Consider the following 22,610-nt stretch of genomic DNA (forward strand, 5'->3'; position numbering starts at 1 on the left):
ACGTAAGGACATAACACAGATCCATGCCCGAGGCAGGATTCGAACCTGCGACCGTTGCAGCAGCGCGGTTCCAGACTGAAGCGCCTACAACCGTTCGACCACAGTGGCCGACCCCACCCCAAAGGTCCGAAACTGAGTCATGCTACAGCGTCTAAATATACAGGGAAAGCAAAGTTATTTGTAGAAAAGTAGGTAACACGATTTAATGAGTTAAAAACGTGGATGAGTTTGACACTGCGCAGCGCTCATGTCTCTTCCTGTGTAACTCAGCCAAAAATTGAAAGGAAACTAATGCTTTATAGACACGGCACGAAGGAGGAAGGATTCTTCTTATGGGCTGTGAAATTACACATATCAAAAGAAGTTTTGCATCACCCTGGTCCTCAGAGCAAAAGGACACACGTTGACTGTGGATATTGTACCACAGACACAGTCCCTTTGATTGTTCAGAGCTACCAGTAACCCGCCCAAAGATGTAAACAACCATGCATCAACAGCGCCTATTAGATGGAGGGGGTCCGACAGTCGATCAGTTACAGTCATTCCACCAAGAAGGAGGTACACGGCTCGTGTTGTCTGTAGTTCAACCATGCCTAGGCGGTCAATAATGCGCTTCGATCGCGTCCACATTGTTACTTTGTGCCAGGAGGGCCTCTCAACAAGGGAAGTGTCCAGGCGTCTCGGAGTGAACCAATGCGATGTTGTTCGGACATGGAGGAGATACAGAGAGACAGGAACTATCGATGACATGCCTCGCTCAGGCCGCCCTAGGGATACTACTACAGCGGATGACCGCTGCCTACGAATTAAAGCTGAGAGAAACACTGGCAGCAACGCCACCATGTTGAATAATGCTTTTCGTGCAGCCACAGGACGTCGTGCTACTACTCAAACTGGGCACAACAGGCTGCATGATGCGCAACTTCACTTCCGACGTCCATGGCGAGGTCCATATTTGCAACCACGACACCGTGCACCGCGGTACAGATGGGCCCAACAACATGCAGAATGGACCTCTGAGTATTGGCATCACGTTCTCTTCACCGATGAGTGTCGCATATGCCTTCAACCAGACAATCGTCGGAGACGTGTTCGGAGGCAACCTGGACAGGCTGAAAGCCTTAGATACGCTGTCCAGCGAGTGCAGCAAGGCGGAGGTTCCCTGCTGTTTTGGGGAGGCATTATATGGGGCCGACGTACGCCGCTGGAGGTCATGGAAGGTGCCGTAACGGCTGTACGATGCGTGAATGCCATCCTCCGACCGATAGTGGAACCATATCGACAGCATATTGGCGATGCATTCGTCTTCATGAAGGACAATTCGCGCCCCCGCATCGTGCACGTCTTGTGAATGACTTCCTTCAGGATAACGCCATCGCTCGGCTAGAGTGGCCAGCATGTTCTCCAGAGTTGCGCCCTTCGTTACAGGATCATTTAGTAATCGCGAAAGCGTTACGGAGATGATAGATGAACTCCAGTGGAAGACTCTGCAGGAGAGACGCTCAGTAGCTCGGTACGGGCTTTTGTTAATGTTTCGAGAACATATCTTCACCCAAGAGTCAAGCAGTATATTGCTCCGAGAGACCATGAGGATAAAATCAGAGAGATTAGAGCCCACACAGAAGCATACAGACAATCCTTCTTTCCACGAACAATACGAGGCTTGAATAGAAGGGAGATCGGATAGAGGTACATAGGGTACCCTCCGCCACACACCGTCAGGTGGCTTGCGGAGTATGGATGTAGATGTAGATAGATGTAGATGTAGATGTAGACATGAACCCTTTCGAACATGGCTGTGATAGAATTAAAAGGGCTCTTTATGGACGATGTGACTCAACACCCAGTCTGAGGGCTCTATTCCGAATCGCCGTTGAGGAGTGGGACAATGTGGACCAAGAGTGCCTTGATGTACTTGTGGATAGTATGCCACGACGAATAGAGGCATGCTTCAATGGAAGAGGACGTGATACTGCGTATCAGAGGTACCGGTGTGTACAGCTATCTGGATCACCATCTCTGAAGGTCTCGCTGTATGGTTGTACAACGTTCAATGTGTGGTTTTCATAAGCAATAAAAATGGCAGAAATGTTATCTATGCTGATCTTTATTCCAGTTTTCTGTACAGTTTCCGGAACTCTCGGAACCAAGGTGATGCAAAACTTTCAATATCTGTGTGTAATTCTGACCGTTCTCTTACTTAACAGACTGTAGTCTGTCGCTACTGACATTGCTGGCGAGTCATTATTTCCTCCTTTCTTTCTCTCCAATACCTGCTGAACAACTCACACTTGCTGAATGGCTTTCACATTAACAGACCTTGCCTCACCACTGTACGTCAATGATGGCAATAAACACTGATTGTTAACCTCGACTTTTATGTGGGTTAGTAATAAAGTTTTCGTTATGACCTCAGAAAAATACTTACTGATCAGCCAGAACGTTATGACCACCGACTTACCAGTGATATAAACCCGCCCACGCGATATCAGTATCACCTGGCGAGGGATGACAGCCAGTCACACACTCGTGCAGCGCATGTGGTCTCAGTGAGCGTGCTGTCCTTGCGTAGAATGGGGAAGGTGCACGATCTATCCGAGTTTGGCCAAGGGCAGATTGTGATGACTGGAGGCTCGGCACAGCATTTCGGAAACTGCAGAACTTGTCAGGTGTTCGAGGACTGTTGTGGTGAATGTTTTCAATACGTGATGAAACCTGGGTGAAGGAATGTCCAGACATCGTGGGTTGGGCTGCCACCCCTCATTTGGGTGTCAGACGTCATAGGTTGGGACAAGCAGCGAACTGTGGCGAAACTAAAATCAGACTTTAGTGATGGGCAGAGTACAAGTGTGTCTACACCTACAGCACACCGAACTCTCCTAACGATTGGCCTTCGCAGCCGACGACCCGTGCATGTGCCAATGTTAACAACACGACATCGCCGACTACGGCTGAAATCGGCACGTGACGATCTGCACTGGACGTTGGTGCAGTGGCACAGCGTGCTTGGTCTCATGAATCCCGATACCTTCTTCATCATGCAGATGGGAGGACGCGAATCCTTCTTCCAGTGTCTTGACACATGAGCTGTGAGATGGAAACAAGCTGGTGGTAGCTCTATTATGCTCTGGAAACATATGTGTGGGCATCCATGGGTCCAGTGGTGCTGGTGTAAGGCATCATGACAGTTAAGAGTATTGTACACTGGCTGCAGACCATGCACACCCCTTCATGGTGATCATGTTTTCCGGCAGCAGTGGCATTCTTCAACAAGATAATGCACCACTGCTGTTATCCAAAGGTAGCCGTTAGTAGGTAGGTGGTCATAGTGTTCTGGTTGATCAGTGTAGTTACATAATTAATTAGCTGTTTGTTTGCACAGATATGTCTGCAATGCTGACACACTTTGTACGAGGGTTATTCGGAAAGTAAGGGAAGATCAGTCGTGAAATGGGAAATACAGTGAAATTCTGATGAAGCTTTGCACAGGTGCATTGGGCACTGTGTCTAGTATGCCCGTCGATCGTATCATGTCGCTCTTTTCAGTTCTGAGCTCAGTGACAAAATAAAGACGGCTAGAAATTAGCGTCTCCCACCAAGTATGACGGCCTGGTGAAAGATTTCGCCTGAAGCTATGCAATCCACATAACATAACTGTCATGCGATTCGTTCTACACGACAATTCTCGGCCACACTGTGCAGGGGCAATGTAGATGCTCCTGCAGCGTTTCCGATGGGAAGTGTTTGATCACCCACAATACAGCCTGTAATTGGCTGCTCAAATGAACCGCTGGCTATGAAAACACTATTTTGACACAGACAACGAGCTGCAGTCCAGAGTAGGAAAATTTCGAAAAGCACTGGCGGGTGTCTTCTATAACGAGGGAATTGAAAAGTTGGTACAACGCTACGACAGATGTCTAGGTCTGAGCGGTGACTGTGTAGAGAAGCAGTTGGAAGGTGTAGCTAACAGTTGCAAATAAAACAGTTTTGATTTTCACTGTGGTTTCCATTTCGCGAACAATCGTTCCTTACTTTCCCAATAGCCCTCGTAATCCGCAAGGCACGTTACCATAGCATGCCGTTAGAGCCAAAATAGAATAGTGAAGCCCACTGGTAAGGTGAAGTATCGTGTGTAGAGCTGTCACCAAATTATGTAGGGATCCTAAGTAGAAACACATTCTCATCCTGAGCGCTGGATTAGTCAATCGCCCCTGATCTGAGCACTTCGAGCATTCCCTTTGCTGTCTTCACTACACAGCATGGCATCACAGTCTCAGTACATTGTAGGTGCAGGGAAAGTTATTCATGATTAGGCACATGTGATTATATGCAATGTCATTAAATTTATGTCTCAAGAGGCAAGCAAGGAAACAGAACTCCCATTATGAAGCAGGGGCAGATTCCAATCGCTCAGTGAAGAGAATAAAGATTGAGGGGGGGAAACATAGCTACAAGTACTTCCCAAGGCTTCACGACTTCCGTAAAGCTGAAAAAGAAGGAGAAAGAAAGTTGAATATTAAGTGATAATAATTTAACGCGGCTCAATGGCCAGGTGAAGTTCTTTAGAGTTGGTGCCGTTACGGCAACTTGCAGTCCCTAATCTACCCCAGTCGTCCTACCAGAGAAAGAGCACCAACATTTTAAAGTGGAATCTGGAATCTGAACCATGTGTCTTCCAAGCGACTCCTCCCATTGTTGAGAGGCTAGATAAAGGCAGACTGAAAAGTGCTGTGTCTGACCAACATTCGATTCTGCGACCTCTCCGTTTCCAGGCACATGATTTACTACAAGGCCACTAGGCCCAAGACGTTATTTAGGTATTATTGATGAACAGGTTGTTAGAGGACTGACACACAATACCCACTTAATACGTGTATTTTATTTACGCAGTATCATAACAAGAGACGCTGTCCAATGCACTACATTGTTTACTCATTTTTGTTATAAGTTCATTGCTTCTGATTGGACTAGTTTTGCTTTGGTTCATCGTTTCTTTATACAACTATTACTTTCCCGGTACTCAAGTGAAAACCTATTGACTTTGAACGCCTACATTTGTCGAATTATTGGCAATACTGAGACAATCTGGTAATAGGATCGTTTGTTGACACTCTAGATGTAGTCTACAAGCTACGCGACATAAGCGTTTGATCCTTGGCTTCACCTCCCCCTACCACGCAATAGTCGTTCAAAACAGAGCCACTACTAGTGTCCCTTGCATTAACATGATGTCTGCACAGCCAGGGGTCGAGTCAATTTCTACACAATCCAATCAGTCTCCTGTAGCATCGGAATGTTGCAGCTGTTTCAGGGCAGACTGAATGACGTCTTTAGCGGTCTCGATTGGTCACACACAGTTGCAACACGTGTGCAGCTGCCGAAAACGAATTACCGTACGACACTCACGTTTTTCAGTGGCATGCCCCATTTTATCTTGGGTCTTCTAGCGGTGTTGTACGGTACCGTGAAGCCGAATTTTCATGTGCACCACGATCAGAACATTATACATACACCCTGCAGCCTTCTCTTTATTACTTTTACTGAGTGGCCGGCCAGGGTGGCCGTGCGGTTCTAGGCACTACAGTCTGGAACTGCGCGACCGCTACGGTCGCAGGTTGGAATCCTGCCTCGGGCATGGATGTGTATGATGCCCTTAGGTTAGTTAGGTTTAAGTAGTTCTGAGTTGTAGAGGAATGATGATCAACACTATGTCATCAAAAGTATCTGGACAACTGGCTTAAAATGACTAACAAGTACGTAGCGCCCTCCATCGCTAACGCAGGAATTCACCCACCCCCCTCCCCCCTAGCCTTGATGACAGCTTCCACTCTCGCAGGCATACGTTCAATCAGGTGCTGGAAGGTTTCTTGGGGAATGGCAGTCCATTCTTCAGGGAGTGCTGCACTGGGAGAGGTATCGATGTTGGTCGGTGAGGCCTGGCACGAAGTCGGCGTTCCAAAACATCCCAAAGGTGTTGTATAGGATTCAGGTTAGGACTCTGTCCAGGGCAGTCCATTACAGGGATGTTATTGTCGTGTAAGCACTCCGCCACAGGTCGTGCATTGTGAACAGATACTCGATCATGTTGAAAGCTGCAGTTGGCATCCACGAATTGCTCTTCAACGATGGGAAGCAAGAAGGTGCTTAAAACATCAATGTAGGCCTGTGCTGTGATAGTCCACGCAAAAGAACACTGGGTGCAAGCCCTCTCCATGAAAATCATGACCAAACCATAACACCACCAACTACGAATTTTATTGTTGGCGCTACAGACGCTAGCACATGTCGTTCACCGGGAATTCGCAATACCCACACCCTGCCATAGGATCGCCACATTGTGTACCGTGATTCGTCACACCACACGACGTCTTTGCACTGTTCAATCGTCCAATGTTTACGCTCCTTACACCAAGCGAGGCGTTGTTTGGCATTTACCGGCGTGATGTGTCGCTTATGAGCAGCTGCTCGTCCATGAAATCCAAGTTTTGTCACCTCCCGCCTAACTGTCATAATACTTGCAGTGAATCCTGATGCAGTTTGGAATCCCTGTGTTATGGTCTGGATAGATTCCTGCCTGTTACAGATTACGACCCTCTTCAACTGTCGGCAGTCTCTGTCAGTCAACAGACGAGGTCGACCTGTACGTTTTTGTGCTGTATGTTCCCTTCACGTTTCCACTTCACTATCATGTCGGAAGGTGTGGACCTAGGATGTTAAGGAGTGCGGAAATCTCGCGTACAGACATATGATACAAGTGATACCCAATCAACTGACCACGTTCGAAGTCCGTGAGTTCCGCAGAGTGTCCCATTCTGTTCTCTCACGATGTCTAACGAGTAGTGAGGTTACTGATATAGAGTACCTGCCAGCACAATGCACCTAACATAAAAACAAATGTTTTTGGTGGTGTCTGGTTACTTTTGATCAGATAGTGTATATATACTCCGGTATACTAAAACTAATTGATCAAATGCCTAGTTTCTGAAGGGCTGTTAGTAAAGTTTTCGTTGAAAGTGGATCAAAAACTATCTCACAACCTGTAGCTCTGTACCCCGGTTGTAATTTATACTCATTATTTCATTTTATAGTTTCATTCACTTCTCTGTCGGAGCTGTATGTCTGTAAATAACTTTGATATTTTTCTTATGCTGCTTTGCATCCCACTTCAATCTTTTCTATTGAAACACCGTTATCTCTATTCTCCTTTGCAATCTTTGTTCCTCGAATGCTTCATTCTTGTTATCCGGCATTACTTGCGTAATCTCATTATTTTCATTGTTAATTAACTGCGTTTCTGATTCGTCTCTTGAACCATACAAACATTAGAAGACATTATCGAAAGTTTGTACGATTTTTTTACCTTTGTAGTGCTGTATGTTACCGAGCCATAAATCATACTAAATCTTGAAATCTATTGGCTACACAGTGTAATTTTCTATTTTGTCTTTTCTATAATGTACCTAATAAAATCTGTTATATCTTTTCATATCTTCAATAAATAGTTTAACTGATAGATAGTTGCAGAAAATTGTGCATAAATTTTCCTTTTTGATATGTCATGTGAAAATGAAATGATTATTAAGGTAACAGAACGAAAAAACAAAAAGAAAATCATGAATACTGTAAGAGGTATTGTTGTAACAAAAACACATTGTTGTGCTATATAGCAGCATGTAGTCTTTTTAAAACGACATTAGAAAGATAGAAACTAATAAATCAAATTTACAAATATTGAAGTAATAAAATAAATGAAGTGTATTGGTGCATTGAAGCATAAATATTATCATAAAGTACTAAAATGCTAATGACTGATTATATAATATAATAAATTCAAAAATATATAGCATAGTACAAAATTTTTTACATGTTATAAAAATTGATATACACACACAAACACATGCATACACATACGCGCGCACGCACAACACACACACACATTATATATATATATAATGTGTGTGTGTGTTGTGCGTGCGCGCGTATGTGTATGCATGTGTATGTGTGTGTATATCAATTTTTATAGCATGTAAAAAATTTTGTACTATGCTATATATTTTTGAATGCATACACATACGCGCGCACGCACAACACACACACATTATATATATATATATATATATATATATATATATATATATATATATATATATGTGTGTGTGTGTGTGTGTGTGTGTGTGTGTGTGTGTGTGTGTGTGTGTGTGTGTGTGTGTGTGTGTGTGTATGTGTATGCATGTGTATGTGTGTGTGTGTCTGTAATCCACATCTCCTCCTACACCACAGGACCAATTTCGACCACCACACATCCAGTACTGTCAGGCAACAGTCACTGTGGGGCTAGGAAGCACTTACCTATCGTAGTTCAGGAGATGTGACGTCATAAGCAATGAAATATGTGAAAAACTGACGCATCACGCATGCCGTCTGGATGTGTATTACATGTCCTCTCCATGAATTTCACAGGCAGTATCCATATACGCCTCTAAATGCATCTACAAAAGTATGTCATAGTTCAGGAGATATGTCATAAACACTGGCGTGATTGAAAAACTGCCCGCATTTTGAGTGACATTTAAATTTATTTCTTCTTTTCAGCTGACCCCATTCGCAGATATTTTGCGAAATTATATCATTGTATGACAAATAGTTCCGGAGATTAGACGTGATAAACACTGAGATGTGTGAAAAACCGTTGCATCATGGATGACGTTTAAACTTCTTACTTCTTCGTTACTAACTCCATTCGCAACATATTTCGCTGACAGTATCTACAGATTACGCTGAATGTAACTACGTAAATATTTCATTGTACGACACATAGTTCAAGAGATACATCATAAACACTGAAACACGTGAAAAAATGCCGCATCTTGCTTGAAGTTTTGATACATCTATTCTTTACTAGTAAGAGGAGACTCCTACAGTCGGGCCAGCTTAAGGAAATCCCAGACACCTGGCAGGGCTTTTGACAGTTTTCATCTCGGAAGCGCTAATGGCATTACGTGAAAACGATACACGTGCATGGAGCAATGGAGAGGCATTGTCATTGAAACATTTACAAAATCGCGATGTAGAGACGCGAAGCAGCTGCGCAAAGCGTACAGAAATTGTCCAGAACCACGTTTTCAGTTTGGATACTCATTTTTTTTTTCATTTCTAATAGAAATTTGGCAAAAAAAAATATCCAAGCAATGACTAGTTTGTCAGCTAGTATTATAATAAATTGGAGTATGTTGTTTCGATCTTCAGTCTGAAGACTGTTGATGAAGCTCCCTCCGCGCTTGTCTTCCGTAGGCAAGTTTTTCGACCTCTAGGTAACTACATTGCAAGCTAAATCCATTCAACCTGCTTACTGTAGTCAAGATTTGGTCTCCTGCTACAATTTTTATCTGCTCCCATCTCCGAACTCACATCCAATATCACCTAACTTCCTGGTCTTTCTTTTAGTGAAGTCGTGACACACACTTATTTTCTCCATAGTTCGAAGAAGTGCTTCTTCCTTACTTAACCGAAATAACATGTTGAAGATCAGACAGGTGGTTTAGCAAATATTAAACTTGCCCAGTGGAGAGAAAATGATGAAACAGGCAACACTATTTGCTAGAAGATCGACATTGATAATTTCAGGGTAAAGGTTTTTCTATTACAACTGTAGGGCAATGGTGGCCATGTTTTGGAATGTTCCAGATAATATACGTGACTCGAAACGTGAAGGACGTGATCGTGTCCTACCTCAACCACCACCAGCTTTGGCTCGGCTGCTCTCTCACAGCGGATGAGTTTGCGGAAGCCTTCATGGAAAACATACGTAAGTGAATGTTTCTGCAACGCAGTAAGCAGTATTTGAAGAAACGGTTGGAGCAGACGAAGATAACATTATATACCATATTTTCACCAAGATGTCGGATGAGTGAGTGTATACTGCATGGTAGATGTAGTGGGTGTCACCAAACCATGAGGAAGATGTGAACTTATTTCCATCATGTATGGGCTTAGGTTCAAGGCGACCAGGTAAAGAAGGAATGGGTCTTCACTCTGAAATAAGAGCAGGTTGTCTGGAAGTGCACTTCTTCCTTCACTTGCGAAATAAAATTCTGTTGGAGGGTAAAACACGAAACAGCGTTGCCCCACACCACGCGTTAAAACATCTTAGGAGTCTCCTTAGCTTGCTGAACACGACCTGGTCGAGATATTGCTGCTCCCGGTCCGCCTGTCCCACTTTTCGATGATCACCATATTGAAGTCATCCACTGTGTGCGGTCTTCAGCTGGTCCAGGGTGTGCTCAGTCGACTGCAGATCAGGTAATGTGCAGGGCATGGCGTTCGCTTCATTCCTTGGGTGTTTACAAGGAGCATTGTCGTCTTGGAGGACGAACCGATCTCTCAAATGTCGACTGTACGGCTGGACATCAGCTTGGAAGATTCTGTCTCGCCACTACTGAGTCCTCAAATTGCCCTCAATAGTTGTGAGATGTGCTCTACACGGGTACTTGTTACTGGAAGCTCAAAATACAATCGACACACTCCTTGCTGGACCTGCCGGACTGCATCTCTTGGTCATGTATTGCTACCTCGTATACTATGGTGACGCTTTGCCTTGGCGAAAAATGGGGACCTAGGCCACCAACAGTGCGAAGTACCCTACAATCTATATATAAGCTGTGCAAAAGGATTGACAACGTAACAGACCATTCTGTACCTACGCTGAAGAGCCAAAGAAACTGGTACACTTGCCTAATATCGTGTAGGGCGCCTGCGAGCACGCAGAAGTGCCGCAGTACGACTTGGCACGGGTTCGACTAATGTCTGACGTAATGCTGGAAGGAAATGACTCCGTGAATCCTGCAGGGCTGCCCAAAAATCCGTAAGGGTACGAGGGGTTGGAGATATCTTCTGAAGAGTAATTTGCAAGGCATCTCAGATATGCTGATGAGTGGAGAATTTGGTGGCGAGCGGAAGTGTTTAAACTCAGAAGAGTGTTCCTGGAGCCACACTGTAGCAGTTCTGGATGTGTTGGGCGTCGCATTGTCCTGCTGGAATTGACCACGTCCGTTGGAATGCATAATGGACAATCCGTTTTCAGTTGGTAAGAGCTGATGAAAGGGTTCGAGTGTGGCGCAGACCCTTCGAAACCGCGGATCCAAGTTGTCAACAAGCACAGTGCAACCTGGAGATGACTCCATAATGATGTAGGCTCTGTTTACATGGAACTGACTGGGTCCTTTGGTCCAGTGTTGGAGATCATTTGCAAACACTCATGGACTACATGCTCCCAAACAACGATGGAATCTTTAGATATGACAATGCGTCATGTCACTGGGCTTAAGTTGTTCGCGTGTGCTTTCAAGAACATTCTGGACAATTCGAGCAAATGATTTGGCCACCCAGAATGAATTCTATCGAACACTTGTAGGACATAATCGAGAGGTCAGTTCGTGCAGAAAATCTTGCACCAGGAAAACTTTCGGAATTATAGAAGCATCATAGCTAAATATTTCTGCAGGGGACTTCCAACCACTTTCTGAGTTCATGCCGAGTCGCGTTGCTGTGCTACGCCTGGTAAATGAGGTCCGACACGATATTAGGAGGCATCCCATGAGTTTCATTACTCAGTGCACGTTTCCAGCAGGAAAAATTGTACAAGCATACAAGCTGCAACGGCATGGAAAGATGATGGTGTTCTTCTGGGCACTGTGGGAATGAAGCGAAACGAGTAAATTGACTTAGGAGACAAGGGGTCCTGTAGGTGTAACTCAGTTGATGAACAGGCCGTCCTCATACATGCTGTGAACTCGCTGTTGAGCCAGAAGGTCATGCTTTAATGGGAGGGTTGTTTGCTGGAGGTGAGGAACAACAAGCAGCGAGTTGTGGAACCAGCAATCCACCCGTGGCATTCCTCCATCCGGTCTCTCGGGTGAAACGAAGTCCTACTCATGTGTAGTGGCTGTCATTCGGTGAAGTTAAGTCATGTTATCTCACAGTGCCTTGTTTAAGTAGCAGAGCAGTTCTTGCGTTCTGCATGCCCCATTCTATGGTCTGCTGCGATGGTGGTGTAACATTGGAAATTTATGGTAAGGTCTTATGGGGCCCAACTGCTGAGGGCATCGGTCCCTAAGCCCACGCACTACTTAATCTACGCTATGGACAACACATCCACCCATGCCCGAGGGAGGACTCGAACCTCCGACGTGGGGAGCAGCGCGGACCGTGACAAGGCTCCTTAGACCACACGGCTACCACGTGCGGCGTTGGTGGTATACCTTACTGACATACCGACTGGCGTATCAACCCAGAACTAACCTGTTCTACTCCAAGCACACCTATTAGTAGTTGCACAGAATTTGAAGCGTGCACGATAAACCCAATCTGCTGCGCAGCAAGGGTATCAATAGGCCGAAGTGGGGGTCTGTTGGTTAGTAAAGCAGATGAGAAGGTGAGACTTGGCCACACTTTAAAGCTTTGTGGATTTTCATACTCCACCCTAAACTCTAAGGTTGAGGGTTTATAGTGTGTTGCAGAGTGCTGATTCATCCCTCAGTAGTCCAGTAATCACCCAGCCATGATTCACGATTTGCGATGACTGTTTCACATCATTCACTGTCTTTAGTTTTTTAATGGATTATTTTAGATTTGATGATTGCAGCGGTTTTAATGTATGTGTGTCAGTCATCTTAGTTTACACGAAGCTTAGTTGTTGTAGTTTGCGTTGGAGTTTTATGGCTTTCTTTTAACCATTATTCGAGCATCTACCGACATCTGTCATATCTGTAATCATATAACCTAAAATTTTGTTTAAAATACTTTCGCTGTTGGACGTGGGTGCTCTGAATTTGTCAGTGGTATTGAATATCCACCACTCCATCAGAAATAGTGTCAAGCAGTCAGTAACAAGTAGGGACATAACAAATTGGTTTCAACAATACGCAGCTGATTATCCTAGGAAGGCTGTTATTTAACAACCAAACGGGAAAACAGCGGTATATCATTTGTAAATTTATTTATCTATTTGCAGCAAAGTACACTCCATTTTGGGACCACGTCCTTTCTTTCTGGAAGCTGAGGAATGAACCGAACATATTAGTTTTCGGCTTTGAAGAGATGAAGGCGGTAAGTACTTTTTATAATAAACAGTAAAATAAATTAAAAAATCATGATGGGGGAGGCAAAACGATAGAATTAGTGGGATCCACAAAGACTGTGAGTCTTTTCGGACCTGAACTACTGTTAGATATAACTGTTGACAAAAAGCCGCCAGGCATGAGCTCGAAGTTTCTCACGATGATATCCTTGTACGAAACTTTCCGTTTTCTTCCTCGTCAAATATGAGTAAAATCTCGAGCACTAGACAAAATCGTATTTATCAGGAACAAAGGCCCGTCGTGCCTACTGTTGAGGTGGCCATTTACAGTCAGCATATGTCATCATTACGTCATGCTGCCAGAGACTGAGTCCATGTTTGAACTGTCGGAGGATCTCGTCGAAAGCCCGAGATTTTATTCCTATTTCACGCGACGAGTGAACTGAGAATGTTTCATACAACTTCATATTAACTTCACATGTTTGCAAATGTGTTGCATGAATCAAAGTTTAAAATCACATTTGAATTGAAATATCGAGCAGAGATACATTCCATACCATGTTGTTTGTTGTTGTTGTGGTCTTCAGTCCAGAGACTGGTTTGATGCAGCTCTCCATGGTGCTCTATCCTGTGCAAGCGTTTTCATCTCCCAGTACCTACTGCAACCTATATCCTTCTGAATCTGCTTAGTATATTCATCTCTTATTCTGCCTCTACGATTTTTACCCTCCACGCTGCCCTCCAATACTAAATTTGTGATTCCTTGATGCCTCAGAACATCTCTTCTTCTAGTCAAGTTGTGCCACAAATTTCTCTTCTCCGGAATTCTATTCAATAACTCCTCATTAGTTATGTGGGCTACCATTCTAATCTTCAGCATTCTTCTGTAGCACCACATTTCGCAAGCTTCTATTCTCTTCTTGTCCAAAATATTTATCGTCCATGTTTCACTTCCATAGATGGCTACACTCCACATAAATACTTTCAGAAACGACTTCCTGACATTTAAATCTATACTCGATGTTAACAAATTTCTCTTCTTCAAAAATGCTTTCCTTGCCATCGCCAGTCTGCATTTTATATCCTCCCTATTTCGACCATCAGCAGTTACTTTGCTCCCCAAATAGCAAACCTCATCTACTACTTTAAGTGTCTCATTCCCTAATCTAATTCCCTCAGCATCACCTGATTTAATTCGACTACATTCCATTATCCTAGTTTTGCTCTTCCAGGTCATCGGTGAACCTCAAAGTTTTTGTTTCATTTACTGCTTGCTCAATATACAGATTGAATAACATCGGGGATAGGCTACAACCTTTTACTGCTTGTTCAAGGTACACCCTGAATGAATTGGAAATAGGGTTCTGTCCTATCTCACTCCCTTCCCAACCACTGCTTCCCTTTCACGCCTCTCGACTCTTATAACCGCCATCTGGTTTCTGTACAAATTGTGTATAGCCTTTCGCTCCCTGTATCTTACCCCTGCCACCTTCAGAATTTGAAAGAGAGTATTCCAGTCAACATTGTCAAAAACTTTCTCTAAGTCTACGAATGCTAGAAACGTAGGTTTCATTCCATACCATACAAAATGTAATCTATCTGCATGTTGGACAACCTCTGATGTTCACTGTGCAGTTGAATTAAAAATTGATATCTAAGTTTTATAGGGCCTTACATCAAGGATTTCCTGGCATTTCAAAACAACAGATAATTTTTATTTTTTTTTAAATACTGGCCACTAGATTACAAATTTCCGTTTTAAAGGTACTGCCTTTTGGCTTCCTTTATTTCTTTCAACTGGAAATGAAATGAGCGCATGGCATCGTTGGCCGGGAGGCCCTTATTCTGGGAAGTTCGGCCGCCAACTGCAAGTCTTATTTCATTCGACTCCACACTGGGCGACCTGCGCATCGATGAGGAGGATGAAATGATGATGAGGACAACACAACACCCAGTCCCCGAGTGGAGAAAGTCTCCAACCCGTCCGGCAATCGAACCGGTGGCCACTAGCATGGGAGGCGAGCATGTTAGCACCCAGCAAAGCAGGCATACTTTCAACTGGAATGATATGATTATGATTCAAACAAAAGAAGAGGACAATGGAATGCGGATTTTTGGTTTCACTTCTTGTCAGCGATGAGGTCATTACAGATGAAGCACAAGCATAGATTAATGAAGGGCGGAGAAGAATATTGTGCCCTTTCCAATGAGCTCATCCTAGCTTTATCCTTAAGCGATTTAGGGAAATCATATGAAACCTAAATCTGGATGGTTCAGTGTTAATTTGAACGACCGCCCTCCCAAATATGAACCCAGTATCTTGCCACTGCACTGGGTCGTTCAGTGGGGCCATAGATACTTGTTGAGAGCCCTGTTTCATACTACCTGTGGTCTGGTGACTGGACTTGACTGTGGTCTGCACAGTGGTTGCTCGACGAGGGAGACTGGTGCCAGATGATGGGCTGGTGCACTTGAGGCTGAATGAGGCCCTGGATGCTGGTTGTGACTGGTGTTGATGTGCTTCTGTGGGGTGTTGATGTGCCTTTCCACCTGCACTGTCCAGAGTAGCTGCCCATACACTTTGGCAGACTCTTGCCAGATGATCGGCTGGTGCAGATGCGGCTGCATGAGATTCTGTAAGCTGGCCGTGTTTGCTGTCATCTGAGGATGTAGATGATAGTTGTGTTCTTGTTACATCTGTAGCTAGGATTTATCTTACGTGGTCTGCTGTGTGGCTACCCACTTGGGTAGACGAGTGCCAGACGATTAGTTTGTGCAGCTGAGGGCCTAAGGGGGATGCTATCTGAGACTGCTGTTACCATGCACCTTTCGTTAGAATTTGTTATCTGTGGTCAGTTGTCTGGCTATGCGCTCATGTAAAGCTTACTTTGTCCATTTCTCACGTGATATCCTACACACCATGGATGAAAGGTAATGGAGACTGTCAATGAAGGTATACGATCATACAGAATAGGTTCCCATATGTGTGAGTGGCTCGAAGACTCCTTAAATAGAGAACTCTGTTCATTGTTCTAGAGGGCAAGTGTTCATTATAGACAAGTGTATCGTCATGAACGCCACTGGGAAGTGCAAGAGTACCACTACTATTATTTACACGCATAAATGATCTTGCAGACATGGTGAGCTGCAACCTGTGACTGTTTACTGATGACTCTGTGGTGTGCGGGAAAGTGTCGACTGTAGGAGCATACAAGATGAGTCACACAGAACTTCTACTTGGTGCGATGCATAATGTCTAACTCCAAATGTAGAAAAATGTAAGAGCAGAACACTAAGAAAATGTAACAGATCTACTAAGAAGACTGCCAACACTACGGTTGTCCGTCCTCTTTTGGAGTAGTGCTGCGCGGTCTGGGATCCTTACCACTTAGGATTAACGGACACATGAAGGTGCAACGAAGAGCAGCCATTTTTGTATTATCGCGAAAAAGAGAGATAGTTTCACTGACATGGCATAGGATTTGGGATGGACACCATTAAAACAAAGGCGGTTTTCGTTGCGGTGGAATCCTCTCACGAAATTTGAATAACCAACATTCTCCTCCGAATGCGACAATATTTTGTTGACTCCGACCTACATAGAGAGAAACGACCATCATAATAAAATACGGGAAATCAGTGCTCTCACGGAAAGATATAGATGTTCGTTTTTTCGGCGGGCTGTTCAAGATCGGAATGATGGAGAATTATTGTGAAGATGATTCGATCAACCCTCTGCCAGGCACGAAAGTGTGACTTGCAGAGTATCCATGTAAATGTAGATGTAGAATAGAAATAACAGTCCCCTAATGTTCAAGTATGTTATCAGTAGTGACCTAATAGACACGTTGATGGTATAGGCACAGCTTTGGAAAGCGATATGAACTGGAACGGGCATGTAAGGATTGTAGTAGGGAAGGCGAAAGGTCGAATTCGGTTTAATGCGAAAATTTTTAGGAAAGCTTGGTTTATCTGTAAAGGAGACCGCGTATAGAACATTGGTGCTACCCATTCTTGGGTACTGCTCCACTGTTTGGGATCCCACCAGGCCGGATTAAAGGAAGACATCGAAGTAATTCGAAATTCAAAACTAAAAATCCTAGTTTTTATTACTGGTACGTTCGATCAACAAGCAAGTACACTACTAACCATTAAATCTGCTACACCACGAAGACGACGTGCTACAGACGCGAAATTTAACCGACAGAAAGAAGATGCTGTGATATGCAAATGATTAGCTTTTCAGAGCTTTCACATAAGGTTGGCGCCGGTGGCGACACCTACAACGTGTTGACATGAGGAAAGTTTCCAACCGATTTCCCATACACAAACTGCAATTAACCGGCGTTGCCTGGTGAAACGTTGTTGTGATGCCTCATGTAAGGAGGAGAAATGCGTACCATCACGTTTCCGACTTTGATAAAGGTCGGATTGTAACCTATCGCGACTGCGGTTTATCGTATGGCGACATTGCTGCTCGCGTTCGTCGAGATCCAATGACTGTTAGCAGAATATGGAATCGGTGGGTTCAGGAGGGTAAAAGGGAACGCAGTGCAAGGATCCCAACGGCCTCGTATCACTAGCAGTCGAGATGACAGGTATCTTATCTGCATGACTGTAAGGGATCGTGCAGCCACGTCTCGAACTCTGAGTCAACAGATGGGGACGTTTGCAAGACAACAACTATCTGCACGAACAGTCCGACGACGTTTGCAGCAGCATGGACTATCAGCTCGGAGACCATGGCTGCGGTTACTCTTGACGCTCCATCACAAGACAGGAGCGCCTGTAATGGTGTACTCAACGACAAACCTTGGTGCACGAATGGCGAAACGTCATTTTTTCTGATGAATCCAGGTTCTGTTTACAGCATCATGATCGTCGCACCCGTGTTTGGCGACACTGTGCTGAACGCACTTTGCAAGCATGTATTCGTCATCGCCATACTGACGTATCACTCGGCGTGATGTTATGGGGAGCCATTGGTTAAAAGTCTCGGTCACCTCTTGTTCGCTTTGACGGCACTTTGAACAGTGGACGTTACATTTCAGATGTATTACGACCCGTGACTCTACCCTTCATTAGATCCCTGCGAAACCCTACATTTCAGCAGGGTACTGTACGAGCGCATGTTGCAGGTCCTGTACGGGCGTTTCTGGATACAGAAAATGTTCGACTGCTGCCCTGGCCAGCACATTCTCCAGATCTCTCACCAACTGAAAACGTCTGGTCAATGGTGGCCGAGCAACTGGCTCGTCACAATACGCCAGTCACTACTCTTTATGAACTGTGGTTGTTCTGGGTACTGATTTCTCAGGACCTATGCACCCAAACTGCGTGAAAATGTAATCACATGTTAGTTCTAGTATAATATATTTGTCCAATGAATACCCGTTTATCTTCTGCATTTCTTCTTGGTGTAGCAATTTTTATGGCCAGTAGTGTATTACAGAGATGCTTCGGGAAATTAGACGGGAATCACTGGAGGGAAGGCGAAGTTGAGAAAATTTAGAGAACCCGCATTTGAAGCTGACTCTAGAACGTTTCTACTGCTCCTAAAACACTTTTCGCCTAAGGACCACGAAGAGAAATCAGGGCTCGTGTGGAGGCATACAGACAGCCATTTTTGCCTCTAACCATTTGCTAGACGATGAGGAAAAGAAGTGTAGGGTACCCTCCGCCATGCACCATACACTGGCTTGCGGAGTATGTACGTAGATATAAATATAGACTTAGATGTAGATGCTGTCATGTCCAGGTGTTAAGCTGGTGAAATTGAGATTACATGAGACGCCAGATGCACGCTGCGGTTGCTGTTACAATGAGTCCTTTGTTAGGATTTGTCATCTGTGGTCTGGTGTGCGGCTGCCGATGAGCTGATGGAGTTGAGACAGCGAGAGGCACTTAATAGTACTTCTGGTTGTTGTTACAGTGAATCTCTCACATTTGGTAAACATTTGCCTCGTAGGTCCACAGTGTGGCTGGGGCCAAATAATCACCTGTTGTAGTTAATACCTCATGAGGCCCCTGATGGCAGTTTTAATTGCTGTTCCAGTGAATCTGTGATTCTTTGTCTGTATTTGTCATCCTGGGTCCACACTGGCTAGTGTTGAACCACCGTCTGATGGAGTTGAGGCCAGAAGGGTCCCCTGATGCTAGTTGTGAGTGATGTTACAGTGAGTCTGTGGTTTGTTGACGGTTCGCAATGTGGCTGGAGCCTACACTGTGCTAGAATTTCACCCTACGATTGTCCGCGTAACTAGCCCTGTTAAAACATTCAGGCTCTACCCTATTTCAGTACACGAGCAAATCAAGGAAAAAATACACTCCTGGAAATGGAAAAAAGAACACATTGACACCGGTGTGTCAGACCCACCATACTTGCTGTACAAGCAATGATCACACGCACGGCACAGCGGACACACCAGGAACCGCTGTGTTGGCCGTCGAATGGCGCTAGCTGCGCAGCACTTGTGCACCGCCGCCGTCAGTGTCAGCCAGTTTGCCGTGGCATACGGAGCTCCATCGCAGTCTTTAACACTGGTAGCATGCCGCGACAGCGTGGACGTGAACCGTATGTGCAGTTGACGGACTTTGAGCGAGGGCGTATAGTGGGCATGCGGGAGGCCGGGTGGACGTACCGCCGAATTGCTCAACACGTGGGGCGTGAGGTGTCCACAGTACATCGATATTGTCGCCAGTGGTCGGCGGAAGGTGCACGTGCCCGTCGACCTGGGACCGGACCGCAGCGACGCACGGATGCACGCCAAGACCGTAGGATCCTACTCAGTGCCGTAGGGGACCGCACCGCCACTTCCCAGCAAATTAGGGACACTGTTGCTCCTGGGGTATCGGCGAGGACCATTCGCAACCGTCTCCATGAAGCTGGGCTAAGGTCCCGCAACACCGTTGGGCCGTCTTCCGCTCACGGCCCAACATCGTGCAGCCCGCCTCCAGTGGTGTCGCGACAGCCGTGAATGGAGGGACGAATGGAGACGTGTCGTCTTCAGCGATGAGAGTCGCTTCTGCCTTGGTGCCAATGATGGTCGTATGCGTGTTTGGCGCCGTGCAGGTGAGCGCCACAATCAGGACTGCATACGACCGAGGCACACAGGGCCAACACCCGGCATCATGGTGTGGGGAGCGATCTCCTACACTGGCCGTACACCTCTGGTGATCGTCGAGGGGACACTGAATAGTGCACGGTACATCCACACCGTCATCGAACCCATCGTTCTACCATTCCTAGACCGGCAAGGGAACTTGCTGTTCCAACAGGACAATGCACGTCCGCATGTATCCCGTGCCACCCAACGTGCTCTAGAAGGTGTAAGTCAACTACCCTGGCCAGCAAGATCTCCGGATCTGTCCCCCATTGAGCATGTTTGGGACTGGATGAAGCGTCGTCTCACGCGGTCTGCAGGTCCAGCACGAACGCTGGTCCAACTGAGGCGCCAGGTGGAAATGGCATGGCAAGCCGTTCCACAGGACTACATCCAGCATCTCTACGATCGTCTCCATGGGAGAATAGCAGCCTGCATTGCTGCGAAAGGTGGATATACACTGTACTAGTGCCGACGTTGTGCATGCTCTGTTGCCTGTGTCTATGTGCCTGTGGTTCTGTCAGTGTGATCATGTGATGTATCTGACCCCAGGAATGTGTCAATAAAGTTTCTCCTTCCTGGGACAATGAATTCACGGTGTATAATTATAAAAATAAAAATATATAATTATACCACTATACGTTGCCCCATATATAATTATACCCTGATAGACCTTAACATTTATGTACTATCAGTTAATTACAAGTCCCTAAAATGTTGAAAAGTTTCAGAATTAAAGTATTTTCGTAATATTTGTTGACACCTAGTTCCAGAGATAATAACTATTATGAAGATGACGTAAATAATTTTTTATGCAACACCTCTTGCTATTTGTTCCGCTACTTCTGAATAATATAATCTTTAGATACGTATCAGGTCATTATTTTGGTAAACCTTTTAGGAATATTCTCTCCAACTATAGTGTTTTATTAATCGTAATACTTCAAAACCAACCTCTTATTGAAATATTTTAATGTTTTAAGAAATAAGGTGCTAGCCTTTGAAAATGACTCTCTTCAGTTTAACTATTGTCATTTCAACTGTTTGTATCTAATCACTGACTTGAGCATGTTTACGCTACTAGCCAAGTCAGAACTATAGCTTCTGCTTTCCTTTTAAACACTTTTCTTTTCACTATCGATAACTGAAAGGTCGTCGTGGGACTAAAATTTATTTTTAACTAATGAAAGTTTATTTTCGTTCCTTTTTAAATGTAAGTGCTTTACAGTGATCAAACGTCGGCTATGAATGAATCAGTGCCAAACACTAGTAGGCCCACACCAAGCGAGATGAAAAATACAGAAAAACTCAAAATATATCCTATGTGCCACCACTACTTTACAGCTCACCTTGTTTCAGGCTTTCAGGATATAAGCCCCTTCAAGTGTTGGCCTCTCGCGTATCCAGTAGCAAATTCTAAATGTCATTGTCACCCACCACTTTTACTGCACAAATAACGGTAGCAATTGGAATTTCCCCTTTGAGTGGGTTTATCTGGGACAGTGTGGTCTCAATGGTTACGTCACTAACAACACCTATGGTCAAAATACGCTGTTAATAATAATTCGCCTCCGATCCGTTTTCTCCTGTGCAACATTCGCCATTCCAAAAAAGCTTCGAGGATAATGCTCGGTAAGCAATTACTCAAAATACACAACAATGTTACTACCCCGTAGTACGACTCTATTTTCCAAGAATATTACACTCAGGGATGACACTCAGTGACGTTAGACTGTGCCTTCATAAATCTCCCCTAACCGTTTGCAACACTCAAATCCAGTGGCGTGTGCACTAAATAGTATCACAGGCCGCGCAACAGCCAGCACTTCAGATAAAATTACCTAAGTCAAAATTTTATTATCGTCGTATTTTAACGACTCACGAATTATACTATCAAGTACTGACACAGCGTACAAGCCACTCTTGACTATATCCGTACCAACTTACAATGAGTTGACCTTCCGTCAAATGTCACGTAAAATACGAGAAGCCCGACTCTGACAGAATTCAGAAAATAATTACACACGTCACGCCGTAGACCAGTTACTGCACTCTTGAAACCTTGCATTTTAAATACAACTCAGCCCAAGAACAGTTTCCTACACTCTTTCAACGAAATCGTGTAAAATTCCACACTGACACTATTTTTCTCCAGGTAGGTATCGATCACGACACTCACGACACTCTCCGCTCACGTGCAATAACACATGCGTCGTCTTACCGACCCAAATTCTCAGTCTCCTGAGCTACGCGATAGTGACTGACTGAAAGCCCCCTCAGTAGCATAGTTGAATCATTATTCAGACAAACGTAGGGCGCTACCATTATTTCTTAACAATTAAAATACAGAATCTCGTGGCCGCGGGTTGTTGTTGTAGCGTTCAGCTCGTCCAGGATGATGTCTGGCGAGACCAGCCTCTGCCGTAAGC

General features: G+C 44.8%; 1 protein-coding gene across 1 annotated transcript in view; it reads left to right on the forward strand.

Annotated features, from left to right (window-relative positions):
- LOC126291823 (luciferin sulfotransferase-like) overlaps positions 1-22,610 on the forward strand; it is a 74,793-nt gene that overhangs the window by 46,841 nt on the left and 5,342 nt on the right. The window contains exons 5-6 of the mRNA XM_049985524.1: positions 9,688-9,808; positions 13,013-13,107. Coding sequence (XP_049841481.1) covers positions 9,688-9,808; positions 13,013-13,107 — 216 coding nt within the window. The remainder of the gene's footprint in view (positions 1-9,687; positions 9,809-13,012; positions 13,108-22,610) is intronic.

The sequence above is a fragment of the Schistocerca gregaria genome, chromosome 9, assembly GCF_023897955.1.
Source record: "Schistocerca gregaria isolate iqSchGreg1 chromosome 9, iqSchGreg1.2, whole genome shotgun sequence".
Taxonomy (NCBI): Eukaryota; Metazoa; Arthropoda; class Insecta; order Orthoptera; family Acrididae; genus Schistocerca; species Schistocerca gregaria.